The sequence below is a fragment of the Phymastichus coffea genome, unplaced genomic scaffold (genome assembly GCF_024137745.1).
Source record: "Phymastichus coffea isolate CEN01 unplaced genomic scaffold, Cenicafe_Pcof_1.1 PCOF00018, whole genome shotgun sequence".
Taxonomy (NCBI): domain Eukaryota; kingdom Metazoa; phylum Arthropoda; class Insecta; order Hymenoptera; family Eulophidae; genus Phymastichus; species Phymastichus coffea.
The window spans coordinates 5,204,171-5,224,532 of NW_026706829.1; the positions used below are offsets into that span (position 1 = coordinate 5,204,171).

General features: G+C 35.2%; 1 protein-coding gene across 1 annotated transcript in view; it reads left to right on the plus strand.

Annotated features, from left to right (window-relative positions):
- Nucleotides 1-8,073: 8,073 nt before the first annotated feature.
- LOC131675296 (ubiquitin-like modifier-activating enzyme 1) overlaps nucleotides 8,074-20,362 on the plus strand; it is a 96,337-nt gene continuing 84,048 nt past the window's right edge. Inside the window, exons 1-2 of the mRNA XM_058954224.1 lie at nucleotides 8,074-8,139; nucleotides 8,213-8,704. Coding sequence (XP_058810207.1) covers nucleotides 8,335-8,704 — 370 coding nt within the window. The 5' untranslated portion in view covers nucleotides 8,074-8,139; nucleotides 8,213-8,334. The remainder of the gene's footprint in view (nucleotides 8,140-8,212; nucleotides 8,705-20,362) is intronic.

The following is a 20,362-nucleotide window of genomic DNA, read 5'->3' on the forward strand; positions in this document are numbered from 1 at the left end:
GTCAGACCATGAGCCCGCCCGAACAACCACAGCCTGCGACCGACCCGACAGATAGCTAAAAAATCAGCGAAGTGCTGAGTCAGCCAGATTACAGGCCCGCAGCTTCCGGACAAGCAAGTCATGGAGAATACTGTCAAACGCTCTGGAGAAATCAAACAAGACAAGGATCGTGAGATGACGCATCTCAACAACACGTCTGACATCCTCCAACAGACCAATCAGAGCGGTCTCAGTAAAGTGCCCCTTGCGAAATCCAGCCTGTCTTGGGTCAAAGAAATTGCTGGCCTCCAGATAGTTCAAGAGTTGCTTGTGAAGTAAGCGCTCCAGGACCTTAGAGGACTCGCAAAGCTGAGCTACTGGCCGTGTATCAGAGGGAGACTGGGGTGATTTAGTTTTTGAGAGAGGGCAGATGATAGTGCGTTTCCAGGCTGAGGGAAAGACTGAAGTGAGGATGGATTGGTTTATTATGAGTGTGAGGAAGGGAACTAGAGAACTAAGACCAAGTTTTAGCATTCGGGAGGAGAGTAGAGTCGTTTCCTTTGCCTTTGGAGCGAAGGGCAAAGACCTCGAACTCAACTTCACTCTGGGAGACAGTAGAGAAGGTGAAGGATTGTGGAAAATGAGAGGGAATCGGTTCGAATATAGGAGCATTAATTATCATCGAAAGCTTGTTTAGTTAGAGCAGGGTGACGAGAGGCAACTGAAACGTAGTAAACGTTCAGAATGTCAGGGGAAAAGAGGAGTAGTGGAGAAGGAAGAGGGTTGGAAGCTACACCCATGTCCCGGAGGGCTCCCCATTTGTGTGTGATAGACTTTGTGGATGGTGTCATGAATGAAGGAATTCTTTGCAGTGTCTAGGGAATTTGAGATTTGATTACGAAGTAACCGGTATTGGGAAAGTACTTCAATAGAACCTGTCTTTTTGTAGCGAAGGAAAAGATGATCACGTGTGCGCATCTTGGATCGTAGCTCCCCAGAGACCCAGGGCTTTTTCATGGATGGGATAGTGATCTTGCGAGGTGGGGCAAGCTGATCAAAAGCAGCAAGTACATTGAGAGTAAAGATAGATTCAAGCTGATCAAGTGAGTGTGAGAGGCCCGGTAAAGGTCCGGAGGAGAAAACTGAGAGATTAGTGTCGATTATCAAATTAAGGGCTGAGGGATCAATGTGTCGGAGAGGACGGGAGGAAAAAGTTTTCATGGTATTTTTGATGTATGTAGCTGAGATTGAGACGGCGATTAAGTCATGATAAGGAACAAAGGGTGAATTAGATTGAGCAAACTGTAAGATGTTAGTTGAGTAGTTGGTGATAAATAAATCAAGGGTTGTGTGTGTGATTTCCCCAGTGGTTGAGATAGGATGATGTGTAGGTACAGTAGAAACAACCCTTAAAGCAAGAGAGTCCAGGTGATCACGAAAAGCACGAACATGTGGAAGATCAGAGGTGAGATCGCAGTTGAAATCACCTATGATTAGGATATCGTTGTAATAAGGAAGAAAAGTAGAGATGGAGTCAAAGAAGAAAGTGGGGATGGAGGCTGAGGGACGACGATAAACTACGGCAAAAAGTAGCCTATTACGTCGATTCTGTTGAATGTCGGCAATTATAAATTCAGGAGTATTATCATAGACGGGATCAGACTCGGCTAGTATTTTGATCATCAATGGGTTCCGCGAATAAAAACCAACACCTCCACCCTCTTTGCCCACACGATCATGTCGTACAAAATTATAATCCGGAAGAGCAAGGTGAGCATCTGATACAAATTCGTTGAGTTTGGTTTCGGAGATTGCTATTAGGTCGTAAGGGACGGTCAGGACTTCAGCCTCAAGAAGAGAGAAATGTGAGGGTACATTTAATCCATTAATATTGACGTGCGCAGCAGTGAAAGATAAGTTTGACTCAGCTAAATTGTTGGATTTCAGTGTATGTCAGAATGGGTTGGTATTAATTTGATGGGGCGAAGAGGGTAAGGGGGGACAGTCGTCTGTGAGTATGAGTATGCTGAGAGGGTGGCCTCGCGGCAGACGGTGTCACGCGTTGGAGAGGCACGAGCCCGCGTAAGTCAGCCTCAGTTAAAATGGGGATCAGCTCGGAGCGCTGAGTCTGCCTGCAGAACACTCTCAGATTACGGACCACTGGCCAGGCATAACCCAGCTCAGCACTAACCGTTCTCGCCTTTGTGAGAAGATCGAAGACCGGCATCGGCCATATGGGGCGAACGTAGACTCTCGTCGGTCCACCGGTACCAAAGATTGACTGGGCGGTGTGCTCCTTTAACTTCGGCGAGAAACGAAGAATCCTATCCCTGATCGATGGAGAGTCCACAAGAAAAGCGAATGAGCGAGTAGACCGACGAGCAGCGCCGGGAAGTGATAAAGAGCTTTGGGAAGAGACAGAAGAATGGCTCCAATCACGCGTATGTATGATTTGCGGCAGATTGTGCATCCCGCCAAAACCGAGCGCAACAAGCATGAAGTTGCTGCTTGGAAGAGTGTGCCTTGATAGTCAGAGGGAAGACCGTGGACGAGAAGTTCCGGCTCATCTGTGACTGCAAAAAGAGCATCCCTGACCTGGTGCTCCATGCGCAATTGGGACCACAAATCGCGCATCTCTTGATGTCTGCCGGCATTTAGTTGGGCCTCTTGTTTGAACCACTCAGGTGCATCCACCATGGTAGTAGAGCGATCTACGCCTTGATGTGAGATTGAGTGCGACGACGATTGAAGGTTGTACTGATTCGCAGCGAAAACGTTGGTTGCAGGAACAGAGGACTCAGGTGACGAATGAAGAGGCGCAGTACAGTGGTGTTTGGTTACCGACGACAATAACGGCTGAGTAGGCGAGGCTAGGCGTTTCTTGGCCCGGACGAGTATAGATGGAGAGTGTCCGGTAGGCGTGGCGAATAGCGCGGTTGTATTGGCGATCGGTAATTGGTTGGAAGGTGACGAATCAGCACAACATATAAATTCAGTAGTTTTGGATATCGGCCTAGAATTTGGGGATATACAGTTAAGGTGGTAAAGCGAATTGCAGGAGCCGCACAAAAGAGATCTGTCGAGTCGTCGTAATGGAAGGTAACACTTAGCACAGTCTCTAATTGACATTAAGAAATCGTAAGGGATTACAGGTTTAAGGTTTAGAGGATTAAGAGGGAGTCGAACTACGTTAAACTCAACAAGTAAATACTACTGTGGGCAAAAAGTAAGGTGAATTTGTTTGTAAAATGAAAAATCTTTATTTATTCTTCTACATCAATGTCATCCCCTTCGAAGTAATCCCCTCCCGATAAAATACACTTATGCCAACGTTTTTTCCAATCCTCGAAACATGCCAAATAGTCCCTTTCCGGTATAGCCATCAGCGCCTTCTTCGATTCAGCTCTTATCTCCTCAATCGACTCGAAACGCGTTCCCCGGAGTGGTCTCTTGAGTTTTGGGAATAGCCAGAAGTCACACGGAGCCAAATCAGGCGAATACGGTGGTTGCGGAACGATATGCGTCGAATTTTTGGCGAAATGGTCACGAAGAACGAGTGCAGTGTGAGATGGTGCATTATCGTGATGCAAAAACCAAGAGTTGTTGGCCCATAATTCTGGTTTTTTTAGACGAATTGCTTCACGCAAACGACGCATAACGCTCAAATAATATTCCTTATTAACAGTTTGGCCGGGTGGAAGGAATTCATAGTGCACCACACCACGAAAATCGAAGAAAACTGTCATCATGACCTTGATTTTTGAACGACTTTGACGTGCTCTTTTCGGTCTGGCCTCGCCTTTAGCACGATATTCGCTTGATTGGTCGGTTGTTTCAGGGTCGTAAGCATAAATCCAAGTCTCATCTCCCGTAATCATGCATTTGAGCTTGTCCTGATAGTCAGAAAGCATTGTTTCACACACATCAACGCGGCGACTTTTTTGCAAGAAATTGAGCGTTTTCGGTACCAAACGAGATTTGACTTTTCGTAGGCCCAAATGGTCTTTCAAAATTGTTTTCACAGATCCTTCTGATATTCCGATCATATCAGTAAGGTCTCTAACAGTCAACCGACGATTTTCGAGCACTAATTCCTTCACTTTATTGACGTGTTGGTCATCTGTTGACGTCGATGGTCGTCCGGAGCGCTCCAAGTCATCAACACGTTCTCGACCCTCTTTGAAGTCTTTGTACCACTTATAAACATTTTTCTGCGACATGGTAGAATCACCAAAGGCCTTCCGCAACATCCTCAACGTTTCCGCAGCCGAAATTTCATTCCGCAAACAAAATTTGATGGCACTTCTTTGCTCAATTAAATCAGACATTGTAAAAATCGAAACATGCACTCTTGGTCGTTTGGTAAATACAAGCGTAAATATATTACTGATGATGACATTGACATCAAATTTGTCCCAGATGTCATTCGCAGTCCTACCAACTCAAGAAAAAAAGAACTAGCCCGAAATGTTAAGCCCGCGAAGTTTAAATTGAAAATTCACCTTACTTTTTGCCCACAGTAGTAAACTGGAGAGGAAAGAGCAAATTAACGTAGTCGAAATGGTCAAGATAGTATGAATGTGATACATAGAAAATTTGGCGCGAACAAGAGTAAACGAGATTCGTGACTCCTACCCGCAGGTACATGAAATGCAAGATATTTCGAATTTCGCGGGAAATTTGGAAAAATTAGCGGGAATATTAATTAGCGGAGGAACTTAACATAAATGGCGCTCGGAATTATGAGTACTTCAAATAGGTCGCTTAATAATAAATTGGCTGATGACTAACAGAAACAATAAAACAAATCACTCAATCGAAGAGGCAACGATGACGGATACAGGAGAAATTGATTAAGGGCACAGCCGGATAATTATTAAATTAAATTTTTGATGTTTCTCTCTTACTAAAGCGGTGCGTAGGCGATGACAATGTGTTCTTTAGTAGCCGATGTTGCAGGAAACCGATGTGCAGGAGAAATCTATGTAGTGCGAAATGATGCCAGATGATACCAGTAGCTGCTGAAGTCTCACGTACGTCCGGATTGAGATGGAACAGGTTATGTGACAACTGTAGATTGAGGTAATGTGTAATTCCAGGGCAAATTATGCACTAACTATCTCAAGCCTAGCTGCCCCTTGGACTACACATCACCTGGAACAAGTTGCTCGCAGAGGTGCAACAAAATTATATTAGTAAAACTGTAAAAACCTGGAGCCGATGTAAAGTGCGTGCGGCGCTCACCAGAGAGAGAGAGAGAGAGAGAGAGAGAGAGAGAGAGAGAGAGAGAGAGAGAGAGAGAGAGATTGCCGCCAAGTCAAGCTGAACACGACCCCCCTTACCCCAGCTTGCAAAGTGTAATGGACAGTGAAAAAAATACCATTTGAAATATCTCTAATTGAACCTTCCAAAAATGCTCATTATTTTAATTGAACCCCTTCAGTTGTCCCCAAAAAAAAAGAACTATGATAATTATTTCGTTTTTTTCAACTGCGATATCTTTATTAATATTTAATATTTTTGCAAAGAAACAAGGCAAAAAAATTGAACCCTTGCTCGTTTTAATTGCACCCCTCTTACTTTTTCAAAATTATTAATTGTGACGGTAAACGTCTTGTTTGCGCTACCGTCTCAATCACGCGGCTACCTACGAGGGCAGCACCTACCGGTTGGGAAAAATAGAAAAAGGGAACTCGGTACGAGACGGGACGGAATGCGCGCGAATATGAAAGAACCAATCGAGGATTAGCAATCCGAGCATCCAACTACATATAACAGTAACACGAGTTTTCCAAGTTTTCCACGAGTGTGGAAGTGATCCAGCTGACAGTTACGGAAACTTATACTTTTGTTGCTACCGTTACGAGTGTGTGTATGGGTGAGGAGTTTCGCCATCGTAAGCCATACCGAGAGCTCCAATCCCCTCCTTCGATTAAACTGAGATACCGGAAGCGGTAATACGAACCTGTTCCCCCCTCCCCCCGATAGTGCGACCGTATATTAAGGTAAGCTGGCCAGGTTAGTACCGCGATTTTTAATGTATGACTGCGCTTAATTAATTACTATTCCTTTTTTACCGGCAACTCTGTAAAAATCGGTAGCGTGCATGTAAACTAACTTTGCGACCAAAGAACTGCGGACGATCCGGCGATGCATGTTATTGTCGCACGCGCTACGTAAATATAAACACGCGGGCCAAGCGTCTTGTAGTGTTATCGGAAAATAAACTAACTCATGATCGAAACGATAATTTTACTATTTTCATTATTAGCTAGTAGTAAGTTGGTTGACTGATTCCCGTCCCCACCTGCTCTCCCTACTAAAACAAGGACAGTCAACCGGATTGAAAATCCAATCCGCTTCGAGTCTATTTCTGAATCCTACAAATGACAATTTAAATTTATCAAACTGGAATCGATCTGAATCTCTTTAATATTTTTCTATCCTGAAATTAATTATTATAATATGTAAAATTAATTTCAGGATAAAAAAACATTAAAGTCAATTAAGATTCATTCTACTTTAATGAATTTCAATTATCATTTGTAAGATTCAGAAATAGATTCAAAGCGGATTGGATTTTCAATCCGGTTGAATGTCCTTGTTTTAGCAGGGCTCCGATTAATAAACGCGAATATTTCGATTTCACCGCGAGCATTCCAGTACGATTGCGTGTCGAGCGAAATAACGAAACAGAACGGATTAATCACTCCGTTATATAATATATATGTCACAAACAACTATCTAATTTTATTGTATGTTTTTTCAAAATAGATAGGCTATAGGGTTATTTGGAAAGAACATACAATAAAATTAGATTGTTGTTTGTGACATATATATTAATAATTTTGAAAAAGTAAGAGGGGTGCAATTAAAACGAGCAAGGGTTCAATTTTTTGCCTTGTTTCTTTGCAAAAATATTAAGTATTAATAAAGATATCGCAGTTGCAAAAAACGAAAAAATTATCATAGTTCTTAATTTTTTTTTGGACAACTGAAGGGGTTCAATTAAAATAATGAGCATTTTTGGAAAGTTTAATTAGAGATATTTCGAATGGTATTTTTTTCACTGTCCGTTACACTTTGCTGGCTGGGGTAAGGAGGATGACGCCTTTTAATTACGTCATTATTATCAACAGGGCTGAATACGACACTGTTTATAGAGCCTTTGCGTGAAAATTGTTGTTTACCTTATTTTTTATATCTGTTCTAAGCAAATGTTCAATAACTTATATTATTGCGGGTATGTGATGTGCAGTTATCGAACAAATCATTAGATATTTTATAAATAATGAAAGTGATAAACGGGTGTTAAATTCACAGAGCTCTATTTTCCCGATTATCTTAAATTTTTGAATTTTATGTGCTAAATGGTATCTTCTCTAAATGGTAAGTTCTCTTTGTTTAGATCTTGTGCGGCTTAGGAACAATCCTAGCATTAGAACTTCATGTCAAACGTATATAGTAATTATTTAACTCTGACAGATCGGTAATATTGAGGCCCTTCAACATATTTTTAAGGCAGGAAATTAGTGAATATATATGAATATCATTAAAAAGTTTTAAAAAGAGAGAAAGAAGGAAATTTTATGTTTGTGTTTTCAACCATATTTTTAATTTTATCTAATATTTTTTGACGAACGTCGTAATTTTAGGTAATAATTTTTTAATAAGAACTATCAAACTTAATTGTCTAGAATATTGACCTTTTCAAGTTAACTATTCATATTTGTGAAGTTTAAAAATACTAAAATATTCTTAAACTAACTTCAAAGAATTTTGAGATCTAAACTTTGAATATAAATATCTTATAATGTAGTTTATGAATTTCTAAGGTTTAGTCAGTATTATAACTATACACAAGTTTCTGCTCGATTGATTATTTTTTATGAATTTGCTGTTACTAATTAAGCTTCATGCCAGATTTTATTTGAATAATATATCCTTAAATATTTCTCAGATTATTTTTTGTATTTATTATTGAAGTATGAACGAATATAACTGTTTTTTTACATATCAGAAGTATTAATTTTTAATTTAGAACAAATCCTAATTAGACATTTAAAAACATATTCAACATTGAAATAGTATATACAACACTTTGTGTGAAATAAAATAAAATGATTATAATATCTGATGTTTTCATATTCTGAATATTGTGTGAGCAAGTGGCCTCAGTTGAGCTATTGTATTCAGAGTTAATCAATTTATGATAAATGCTTTTATTTTTCAGAATAATCATTTCATCACTGTAGTATCCATCAAGCTGCAGTTACGTTATTAGTATTTTATCTAAATATCTATAACTTTTTATCAGCAATCAACAGTATATTAAATAGGTTCTTGTAAAGTCCGATGTCTAGTGCTGAAGTGGTGGAAAATTCTGTTAATCCTCCTAACAAAAAACGTCGTGTTGCCAATTCACCAGGAGGTTCAGGAAACCTCTCAAGTTTTTCAGAAATGGCAAAAATTAACTCCAAATCAGTACAAATACACTCAGACATTGATGAAGGACTCTACTCTCGACAGTTATATGTATTGGGTCATGATGCTATGCGTTGTATGGCAAGTTCAGATGTACTTATTTCTGGATTAGGTGGATTAGGTGTTGAAGTGGCAAAAAATGTGATTCTTGGAGGAGTCAAATCAGTGACTTTACATGATAATATTGCTTGTCAAATTGATGATTTAGGATCACAGTTTTATTTAAATGAAAGTGACATAGGTAAGAGCAAGAATTATTCGTGATGACTTATTAAATTATATATTTGATCTTTATTATTTTTAAAAGTTAAAATAAATATGACTTACATATGCATATATACAAAGACATGTAAAAGTTTCCTGCAATTTTTCAACATATATTTACAAAGTTTGTCTGCTTTTATTGTCTAAAACTTCCAAAATTATTTTAGATTCAAGATTCCCTAATTTACAGTAATGATATTTTTAAGTTAGAGTAACTTTTGAAGAAATTATTTAGATAGACAAACTATCTAGAATGTACTTTCTAATGTATAAACATACAAATTATAATATTATATTAATTGTATTGTAATTAATTATTCTATACAAAAGGTATTTACACATTTTTAACAGAAAAAAGAAAAAATTTTGATATTAGACAGTTTTAGTAATGAAGTACATGTATACTATAATAATACATATTACATGTTAGTTACATTAAATACAATATGATTAGGATTTGAAGAGTTTCAATAAGCTAATTGATAATCATTTAAGATATAATAAAAGTTCTTCCTTTTTCTGGAAACTTAATATCAAATGTTTTTAGCAACCAACCATTTTAATTATTTATGTATCTCGAGTTATTTATGTATCTTGGATAAGTTGAGGAAGAGTACGATATGGAGAAGATGTTTATAGCTTAGATAGTTGCAGCTAGTGAGGTGAACTTCATCAAAATTGTAAATCTTGGCAAATAGTCTGAGTTACATGCAGGCAGAACTCAATACATAAAATAACTAATGTATGAGTCAGCTGCATATAAATTTATTACAGTTTTCTTATTGATTTTTCATGATATAGTCATAGACATTTACTTAAGTTTATTTACTTAAGTTTATTATTTATTTAAATTTGTTTACTTTACCATTTTTTGGTATACAAGTCATTTGGTAATAACCTCTTGTAATTTTTAAGTAACATATATTCCTCATTTAATACTTTGATTGACTCATTAAAATCTATGTAAAATTAAGGCAAGATAGCATCAAACTAACTATATATTTATACACAAATTGAAAAACAATTTATTAGTATTTTTTTTACAAGTTGTTTATAAAATGTTATTTAAATAAATTATTGTAAAGATTGTTTTGAAAAATTATGAGCACCTGTTCTTTCTATGGGAAAAGTCACAACCAAAACCTGCACAACACTGTTAGAATTAAATTTATTAGTGTAAAAGTCATAAAAAATATAATAGGTAGCAAAAGTTACTTGACTATCAGGAAAAACTAACTGCAAACAGCATTAAATTAACTACATCATTTATAGTTAAATGGAAAAAATTACTTGAGTTAATTTTTTTGTCATTTTGAAAAACTATTAACTTCAGTGATTTTATGTAAAGAATCACAATAAAAACTTTTATCAGATTTGAATTTATTATAGTTAATCGATTTGAAATAACTGCATCATGGATAAAAAAAGTGAAATTTGTCTTTATATAAGAAACTTCTAAAAATTGATTAAATCATCTTTTATAAATAATTGTAAATATAAAAAATAATTGCAAGTACATTAAAAGAAAAAACATGGGTAATTTTTTAATTTAATTATAATACAAATACATAGTTTGTTTGATGCATTCTGACCTAGTTCATAATGGATACAGGGTTTTGAAGTGGAAGATCCAAATTGAATTATATTTTTTCTTAAATGTCTATTATTATTGATACTATCAAATGTTGCATTTATTTATGTAGATTTTTTGTTTTAAAGAAATTAAATTATTATTACAAGGTACTTTTTGATTGTAATGATTCAATAGATTAATATTACTGAAAACTTAAGCAACAAAAATTATTTAAAAAATGTTGCTGGAACATACGTCTTTTAACATCCTCAACATTTGCAGCAACCAAAAAGATGATATAAAAGTTTTGCCACAAGATGCGTAATGTCCATTTTTGTTTCCATAATATTGTTACCAAAACATTTCTAGAATGCTCGTTATAATTTTTCATTTCGTGAGGTATATTTTGTGTTTTTTTACAATTTTACATTTTTACAATATTTTTAAACATGTTTATGAAATATTTACTGAATCTTGCAATAATCTGTTCTCAATGTTAGATAAGGCATTTTTTGTTAGACCAACATTCGCGCACCATTTTTACAAGCAAGTATTAAATGTCAACTCAACATTTGCATTATTTTAGAAACAAAGGCGGTCATTTTGAACATTTTGGCAACATTTTTATAACATTTTTGTTGGTTGCCAGAAAAGTTGGAATTGTTGCAAAATGTATCTACAGCAACATTTTTCAAACAATTTTTACTATTGAAAACTAGGCTCTATCACTACGTTATCTTGCTTTGATAACCACTGTTTGCTAAAAACCGTGTCTTTCGAGCAGAAGTAAATCTTTCTTCACCAGCGACCATAGTTGAATTTCTTTTGAAAGCATGTCTTATATACTTTTCAACAATAAGAAAATTAAGAAATTTTCTAATTTCATCAGGAATGTTACCAAGTTTACATAAAGTGAGTGCGGTAGATGTGACAGCAGCTCGTAGCACAATTCAGGCAATTTGGTCACGACGATATTGGATGACTATGTTGGTGTGTTGTAATGAAACAGTACTTGAGTTTGGCTTGGGCCATTGTCGAGAGTAGACGTGGTTATTTTTGCTTGCGAGTTTCTAGTGCGCGAAACTCCAGAGGTTGGTCCGTCGCAGCGCTCTCGATTTTGGGTGTTCCAAGGAACAACCTATCAACAACGAAAAATGGCTCTTGTTAATAGTCAACTCATTCAGAATTCTCAGTCCGATATATTTACGGACAAAGTCAACAAAGAATCTAATATTAGTTGTGCAACTGCAACTTAAAGTAAGTTTCCAGTTAAAGAGCCAGGCTTGATAGTGGACTGTGCTGAAGGTCTGACATTGACAGATTATACATGTACCATTGGTGAAATTGTTCTAGCTAAAAAGCTAAAAGTATAATTTATTCTACTATACAATAAAAAAATCTAGTTTGCCTTTACTTAGCTTCCAAAGAATTAGTAGAAAATATTATTGACAATTACTCTTCCATAAAAATTATAGATCAAAATTACAATCAGACAGCTTGCTACTAGCAAGAAAGATTGATTTTCTCCAAAGTAACTCTGGCTTTCCTCATCATATAATAGAAGACATTTTAGATAAATTAAACGTTAAGACTGTCACCTATACCTTGAAAGCATCTATCTCTAAAGAAAGCTACGAACACATTTTGAGTTCTCGAATATAAACATATATTGATCCTAACGATTTTTCTAAAATTCCTGCAATAATCAATATTGATTTCAGAGAATTCTTGTACTTTATCTATTCTAGCTCAGACATAATTAAGTGATTCATTTGTAGCACAGACATCGCGAATAATATTACATCATCCGAAAATTTCGAGCATTCCTCAAGCACGAAAAAAACAAAAATAACTGATGGCCCGATTAATAATATAGAATCTATTGATTCATTGTTCAAACACAGTGAGTTATGTATTCATTATTGAATTTATAGATACATCTATCCCTCCTGAACTCACTCGATTTGCTTATTCTTCTGAAATCATTGTCGAAGCTTGTTACTCTTTTGTTTCATCAGTCTATCAAAAAGTTTAGATCATTAACAACTAGCTTTATCTTCTCACATGTAAGCTCAAACTCGCCTCTAAATCTCGCAAAAGAAGATCACGACGAAATTTACACTTAAAGAAAAGATGAAAATTCATATAAAGCATACATTGACCCAATCAAAGCAAAACTCTCATCTGTTTCTCAACTGTTCAAGTTAGAAGAAAAAAGTGTCCTCTCAGCTAAGATAAGTTCGCGAATTTTCTAGCCGTCACTCATGGCAGCCTTCACGTTCTAGATATTGCAAAAAAATATACAAATAATACAACCGACCTCATTTCCTTACTTAAAGATACTCACGACATTATCTTTGATAGTAACTTGATATCTGGAATTAATAGGACGATGAAAAAAATATCAGCGAGCAATACCTCCCTAAAACTTTAAGTCAGTAGTAATTTTAATAGTCAAGAAAGTTTTAACTAGTAAACCAACTTAGCGTCAAAAATGACTTGAGCAATTAACAAATCAAATCTAAAAGTTAATCTAATTTTTTGGAACATTAGAAGTTTTATGAAGAGTAATTGACTGACATCGAACTAGTGCTAAGCTGTAGACATTATCATGTGTCGAATCTGGTCTCCAAGAAAAATATATGATTCGACACCCTGCATTTCTTCCGATTAGAAAGGACAAGAGACTGGTAAAGACGGTGACATACTCTTTCTAATTCATAAAAGTTTAGCTTTCTTCGAAATACAGAATATAATTAGTCTTGACACTTTAATCGAACTTTTAAAAATATTACTCTCCTATCAATATTATCGCACGTTACAGATCCCCTGGCCTCACACTTGAGCCTGTTCAACGGGATTCTGTCCTCGACAATGTAAACAATCGAACATACTGCTTTCTTGTAGGAGATTTTAATACGCATAATTCTGTGTGGAATTGTTAGAAAACTAACAGCAACGGAAAATAATTTCATAATGCGATGGATGATCACGGTCTTTTTATTCATAATATTGAAACCGAAATGTACGTCGCTATAAATCGCGACTATACTTCCAATATAAATTTATTCTTATCTTCTAATCTAAGTGATAAAATATCTATTTTAGTTAATGATTAGCTCTGGGGATCTGATCATTATCCCATTCATGTAAGTATTAGCATTTCAAAACACGTTTATAAAAAGAAAAGTTTGAAAATCAAAAGTATACGAACAGATATATGACAAAAATATCAAAAGTATCTCGTAAACAACTACGAAGTCTTTTTTATCGAGGAATACACGAACTGTACTGCCAGCGAAAACTATTATCACTTTTTCAACCCTATTATGAAACTCGTTGAGAGTAAACATCTAGAGTAAAGAATTTTGATAGAAAACCAATCATAACAATCCTGTTCCGTAGTGGGACAATGAATGTGCTTTATTGAAAATATTACGGCGAGTCAATTTCAAAAAATGGAAATTCACAAAATATCTATCTAACCTCATTAATTTCAAAAAGCAATGTGCCCTATTCTGAAAAACGATTAGATATAAAAATGAATACTTTCTCAGGTTTGCCGAAAGTCTAAATGCTCACTCCAATTTCAGTTTTGTTATGCAATAGTGTAGAGTATTTAAAAACTGCTGGACCAAGCCCCACTCATAGCACAACTGACAATCTACAAAAATCTAATCAAATTTTGTCCATTTTTGACAAATTATGCTCACAAAATAACCTGGTCGCTGATGCCTCGTGGATTCCAAATTGTAATTCTAACGATTTTTTCGACTATTCCTTAGATTTTGTTGAGTTTACACAGCGCTTTATTCTACAAAACATAAATTCGACCACCGGTATCGACGGTATTGATTTTGAAATTGTGCAGAAGTTACCTATTAAATTTAAACTAATATTATTTGACATTTTTAATGAAATGTTTAGTAATAACGACTTTCCGCCAATCTGGAAACCTTATGTCCATTTCATACCAAAATTCAATAACATTGGAGTAAAGCCTATCTTGTTAACGTCATGCACTTGTAAACTCTTTGAAACACTTGTAAAAAATGGACTATTCTGGTGGGTAGAATACAATAATATTCTTCCTGAAAGCAAAGTGGATTCCGCAAAGGTAAATCATGTCCTGACAATAGTACTATAATTATATTGAAACTTGAAGAGGCATTCTTAGAAAAAAAATCATTTCTTCTTGACATTCTACAGTGGTTTCGATAGTATCAGTATAGATATCTTACTATCACTGCTTGCTCAAATTGGATGTTCAAAAAATTTAATTCAGTCTATCAAATTTATCACGTACGGCAGACTATATGAAGATATTTAAAAACATAATAATTACGTAATTTAAAATAATAATTTTTACGTAACCTTTAAAATAGTGCCTCAAGAGGGTATACTCAGCCCCTTACTATATATTGTAAAGGGAAAGTTGGTTTTTTTCAATAAAATTTGCTCACGACTCTATTTACTGATTATTTACTCGGGGATTTGGAAGGCAAAATGCTTCAGCAATTGAAAAAACTGCTAGGCATGCAGGTTGCGAGGTTCACGTGTGAGAGCCTTAGACGAAAAGAAGAAATTCTTAAAATTTAATTATATAGCTTATAAAACCTGAAATCATCTTTTTATTAATAATAACAATACAATTATAGTCATATATATATATAAAGGACAAAAGAAATTACGAAAAAATAAGTAAAAATAAAGAATCGTAATACATATTCCCGTACAAATAAGTCTTCGGAGCGAAGCGGTGTTCCCGGAGAGGTGTTCAACCGTTGCAAAGCGGCAGTCCTGCACGGCAGACAACGATGAGCCTCCTCGTTCAATTTGGACAATGGTCGCTCAGCGGTCGCAATCCTGCGCACCGCGGAGCACCCGATTATCAGGAGTCTAGTGACACCACGATTATTATACGCGCACTAGAGCTGATTCTTGAGGAGCGGAAAGAGAGAGAAGAGAGTTTACACTGTGTCGGTTGCACCAGCTGCCATACCTTTGCTTTCAATGGGCTCGGGCGTTGGTTGTGATAGAGCAAACGTCTATGGTTGTGCTGTATTGGCCGGAGATGATCCAGTTCACCTAATCGCCAGTCAACCAAACCAAAACGAAGATTCCTGTAGCAATCCACGGCGTACCGCAACTCCATACCAAAGTCTTCTTTTCTACTATCAATGGTGACTTCCATAGCTAAATCTTCACGTAAACTTTTCTCTTCTACCAACGGTGACACATCGAGCCAAATTTTCACGTACAATAATCCTCCGTTCTACATCCTTCGCTCTCTTATATATTTTCTCTCCTCCCCTCCCGCGCGTCTCTTAAGAGTCTTTTTTTGATGACACTTTCTTTAGTCTGCTTGGTGCATAGTCGATGTAACTGGAGATATATATCTACAAGCCATATGATTGAAATTTATAAATACATTTTCTCGTGTTTCGCTTATCAAAAGTACTAGTATCCATAAGGATTTAACTTTTAAATCAGGAATGTTTTCAAATTTTATGAAAGACAATGGTAGTTTGCACTAGAATACAGCCCTGTTTCATTCAACGCCTAATGATCGAACGATATGATTAAGCAATAAAGGGAGCGTTATTAAAGAGAGAAAAGTTGGATTTAACCACGCAAGAAATTGAAGCAAAGTATTGTACAATATCTTATGTTATCTTAAGGTGATCACCGTCAGAATTGTTGTTTAATTTGTAAGACAAAAATAAACAAGATTTGTTGTGTCTATGAGAACTTATTAACAAAGAAATAGTAAATCAAAATATTCTCACGGAGAAGTTTGAAATAGGAGAAAGAATGTGTTAGCTAGAAATTATGTTAAAAACAAAGTAAATAAGTAAAACATTAAATAAGCGTGAAGAAAAGTTACATTACTTAGTAAAGGTAGATGACGGAAGATCATTGAGAAGGTATATAAGTCAACTAATAAGCACGTTGTTAAAACCTAAAAATGATTATTTTAATTATTTTGTATTGGAGAATGATCGATACATAGCAATTTTTATTAGTAAAACAGTATTTGTAAAGAATGGGGTAAGACAAGGAGAGGAGTTCCGTAGTGTAAATATGTTGAGGGAATGTATGGAGTTGTATGATACGTGTAAGTGACACATGTGTATAAGTGCGTGTATTCGTACGTAAGAGAGATAAGCGTTTCTAATTATGGTGTCTCTTTCTGTCAAGCTCTGTCTTTGAGTACACTTCGAGAATAAAATAAAGATATAGGTTACGACATTCATTTATTCCGAAGTACCGTACTCAGATATTATTTCATCGCCTGGGCCTTACGTGTATAAGATGGACTTTCGTTCGGCGATCAGCAAGAATGAATTCATGAAACTCTTCGACGATTTCTGCATTCAACACGTTTATCCAACGGCCTGGCTGCTCTTTATCGACAATGGATGTACGGCTATGTTTAAATTCGTTGAACTAATATCTTACGGTTGTCATAGATGATGAAGGCTCTTAATAAATCGCAATCAACTTTATGTTTATCGCTTTATACGTTTTACTCCTCAAAAATCAATAGCGAATTACTGATCAATAGTTTTGTTCCTGTGAGACTTAATGTTAGTGTATTCCTCATAACGGTAGCACACTAATGATTCTTTTTTTCTTTTATTAGTCTTTTATTGTATATTTTATATACAAATCGGTAGAATTGTTCAGTTTATTCGAATGAAATTCAAGACAAAGATGATTACAATTATAGGTATTGAATTTTTGAAGCGGTGACGGACGATCGACGCGTAGTCGCTCTTGACTGCGCGGAAGCTACGCACAGCCTCCGAAGCTAGGCACTCAACACTCGTCTTAAGGAACATGATCTTTCTGGCATTGCCTAGTGAGGTGTTATTATGCTGTAGGTTTACGAAAAGGTTACGAAAGGTTTTCCAGTCCTCTGAAACTGTAGGCCAGTAGACCACTGAACTTGGGTAATATCAAGCGCAGCAACTTCGACCAGAGGATCTCCGATATCTAGGTTGGTTCTAATGCGATGGTTACAGACGTTTCATCGGCTTTAAAGGCGTAGCAAGGTTAGATGATCCAGTATGGTGCTCCGGCTTTTTATGTAAAGTTCTTCCACTGTCAGATAATCGTTACTCGCAAGGTATTCGAGTGCACAGGTTAGTTTGGTTCCGGTATGAATGAAAGTTAAATCAACGTAACAACAGGTTTCGATTTTATTTCATATTTTAGTAAAAATATAGAAAACTAGAAGTTCCCAACAAAAATTGAAATCGTTCGTGTAGCCGTTTTTAAAAAAAATAACTTGATGTAAAGTATAAGTAGCTACATTCATAAACGCGCAATGAAATTAATATTTTATTAATACAGTGCTTGAAATTACTACAGCACTCCGTGTGAGTTGAAAAGATCGAAAATTACTTGAACCTAATATGAGAACTAAATTAGAAAATAAGAATCACACTCTTGATAAATATTTCGGGGTTAAAAAATGTGATTTCATAAATACGAAAAGTAATCAAAAGTTAGAGTGTTCTGAAAATTTAGTATTCTGTAATCATTTAGAAGCATTTTTTAAGCGTGCTGAAAAAGATAGAAAAATTGAATGCAATTTTTATTTGAATTTTGGAATAGATGGTGGAGGCGGATTTATTAAAGTTGTCTTTGTTAGTGAACAGTGTTACTGAACAAAATAGTAAAATAATAAAAAGGTAATCCTACAAAGACGGTATTGCAACAAAAATATTTAAAAGTTTGGAAGTTAAGAAGTAATTTTTTATAGATGTAGTTGAAACATGTGATGAAAATTATGATAATATTGCTATATTATGGTTGCTAATTAATATTGAATAATTTGAATTACAAAAAATTGCTACAGATCTAAAGCTTGAAGTCGCATGCGAACTTGTATCTGTGTATGAGGGTGGATTAATTATTCCTTAGAAAATCCAAGAGATAGCGTCCAATGCATAACAGCTTCTATTGCAGCAGCAAGCGTCATTTCTAAATAGAGTGCTGCCAAAGTTTCAGTCAGATCCATCAAGAAGCTGAGATAAATGCAGCTCATGATGTATCTGCCCCTGTGTTTGCAACTGTTTACGACTGGGTAAATGAATTTGAATGAGTCCGTACTTCAACTGCAAATGAACATCGTTCAGGCCATTTTGTAGACGTGATTACTTCGGAATAGAACCGATAAAATCCACGACGTAGTGTTAAGTAATCGAAAAATAAAATTGCGCAAAATAGTTGAGGTCACAGGAATTTTAAAAGGTACAGAAATTTCGATTTTTGATAAGAAATTGAACATGAGAAAAATTTCAATAAAGATAGGTGCCGTATAACGTCAGATAACTAATAATCATATTGTATTTTATTCTAACTTACGGTAAAAGCGTATCTTGTTATACAAAATTTGGAATGCCATTAAAAAGCGAAAATACTTTGGAAAGTTTCTTTTCTTAAGGTTTACTCTGATTTCTAGAGAAGACAAGCTGACCAAATATCCTACCATTTGAAAAACATAGCTATAAAAAAAAAAGAAGATTTAGTACTTTGTTGTGCGCGTCCATTGACTTAGGGCGTCCTTACGTTAATAACATGGCCTGCCGATGCTCGAACCCTATTCGGGAACGCAGAGAGATGAAGAAAAATAGAATTAGAGAACCTTTCTTACACGTTTCCTTTCGAGTTTTCACTTTCCTGTTTAGCACTACAAAAATTTTTACATTAAAAAATTTACGACTTTGTCAACTCAAATGAATCTATTCGATAGACGAAATTAACCGCAATAATAAAGCCAGGAAACTATTATTCATCCAATCTATAGTTTGTTCATAAATAAATAAAAACAAGACATACAATTTTAAGTTTTAAGTTACCTTACCATCTGTAACAAAAGTTTTTCAAGACACCATGATGGTTTTAATTAATGTTTAAACGAAACCTACTCATTATGTTCATCTCTACTAAGCGAATATAAAGACGAAAACAAATTGATTTTAATCCATTAACGCAAAAAAAGTCATTTTTGTGCACGCATTTTCAAGCATAAAAATGAAATGGAAAACCTCCTTGGTTTTCCGCCAAATTTGCTTATCAGAGGTTTTTGAAGTCACTCTTTCAGAAAATCGTACTTATTTTTCAATATAATTCGAAGAACTTAATTTTTTAAGGTTTTTTTCGAAAAATCATGGAATTTTATCATATTTTTTTTTAAATCAATTATTGTAATTTTACAATTTTTTTACCGCCATAAGTCCACCAGACATCGTGGTTCTAATGTCTAACGTTTCCGAAAATGTGGTTGTGAGCATCAACTTTTGCTTTGATATTTTCAAGATGTCCACTTTTTTGCAACAGCACTATGAAAAACTTCATGGTTTTTTTCCTCAAAAAGGAACGATTTTACAAAAAAAATATACAGAATAAAAAGTACTTCGAATCCGCTGTAAAATACGTCTGAATTTGTTTGAAACGATTTGGGCTATTTTTGATTTTTTGAATTTCGCCATTTTTGGTCATTTTTCGAAAATGGCCAAAAATAGCTCAAATTTTTTCGAAAAAAGTTTAGATGTATTCCATATGTGATTCTGAGCATTTTCCGTTTCATTATTATTGTTAAATAACGATTCAATGTATTTTCAATTTCAAATGATTTTTTATAACGAGTTGTATGATAAACGACTGAATTTTGTAATAAAAAAGGTTTGATTTTACGAAAAAGTTAAATTTTAAAACATAAATAAATATCATGTGAGAGTTAAAACACAATGTATATGTATATATATATATATATATATATATATATATATATATATATATGGGTCTGACCAACAGATTTTTAAAAGAAGCTGCGCAGGTGGGTCAACCGATCTTGGCGGCGATTTTTTCTATGGTACATGCAACAAGAGGACTTTTGGCTATCTTAGTTTTTTTTAAAAATATATATATACCGAGATATATATATATATATAATTAGGTGAAAAAATGAGCTTTCTTTTGGCCATTTTTGAAGACTCATAACTCCGTGAGTTTTGAAGATATCAGGATGAGCAACCTCTCATTCCATTT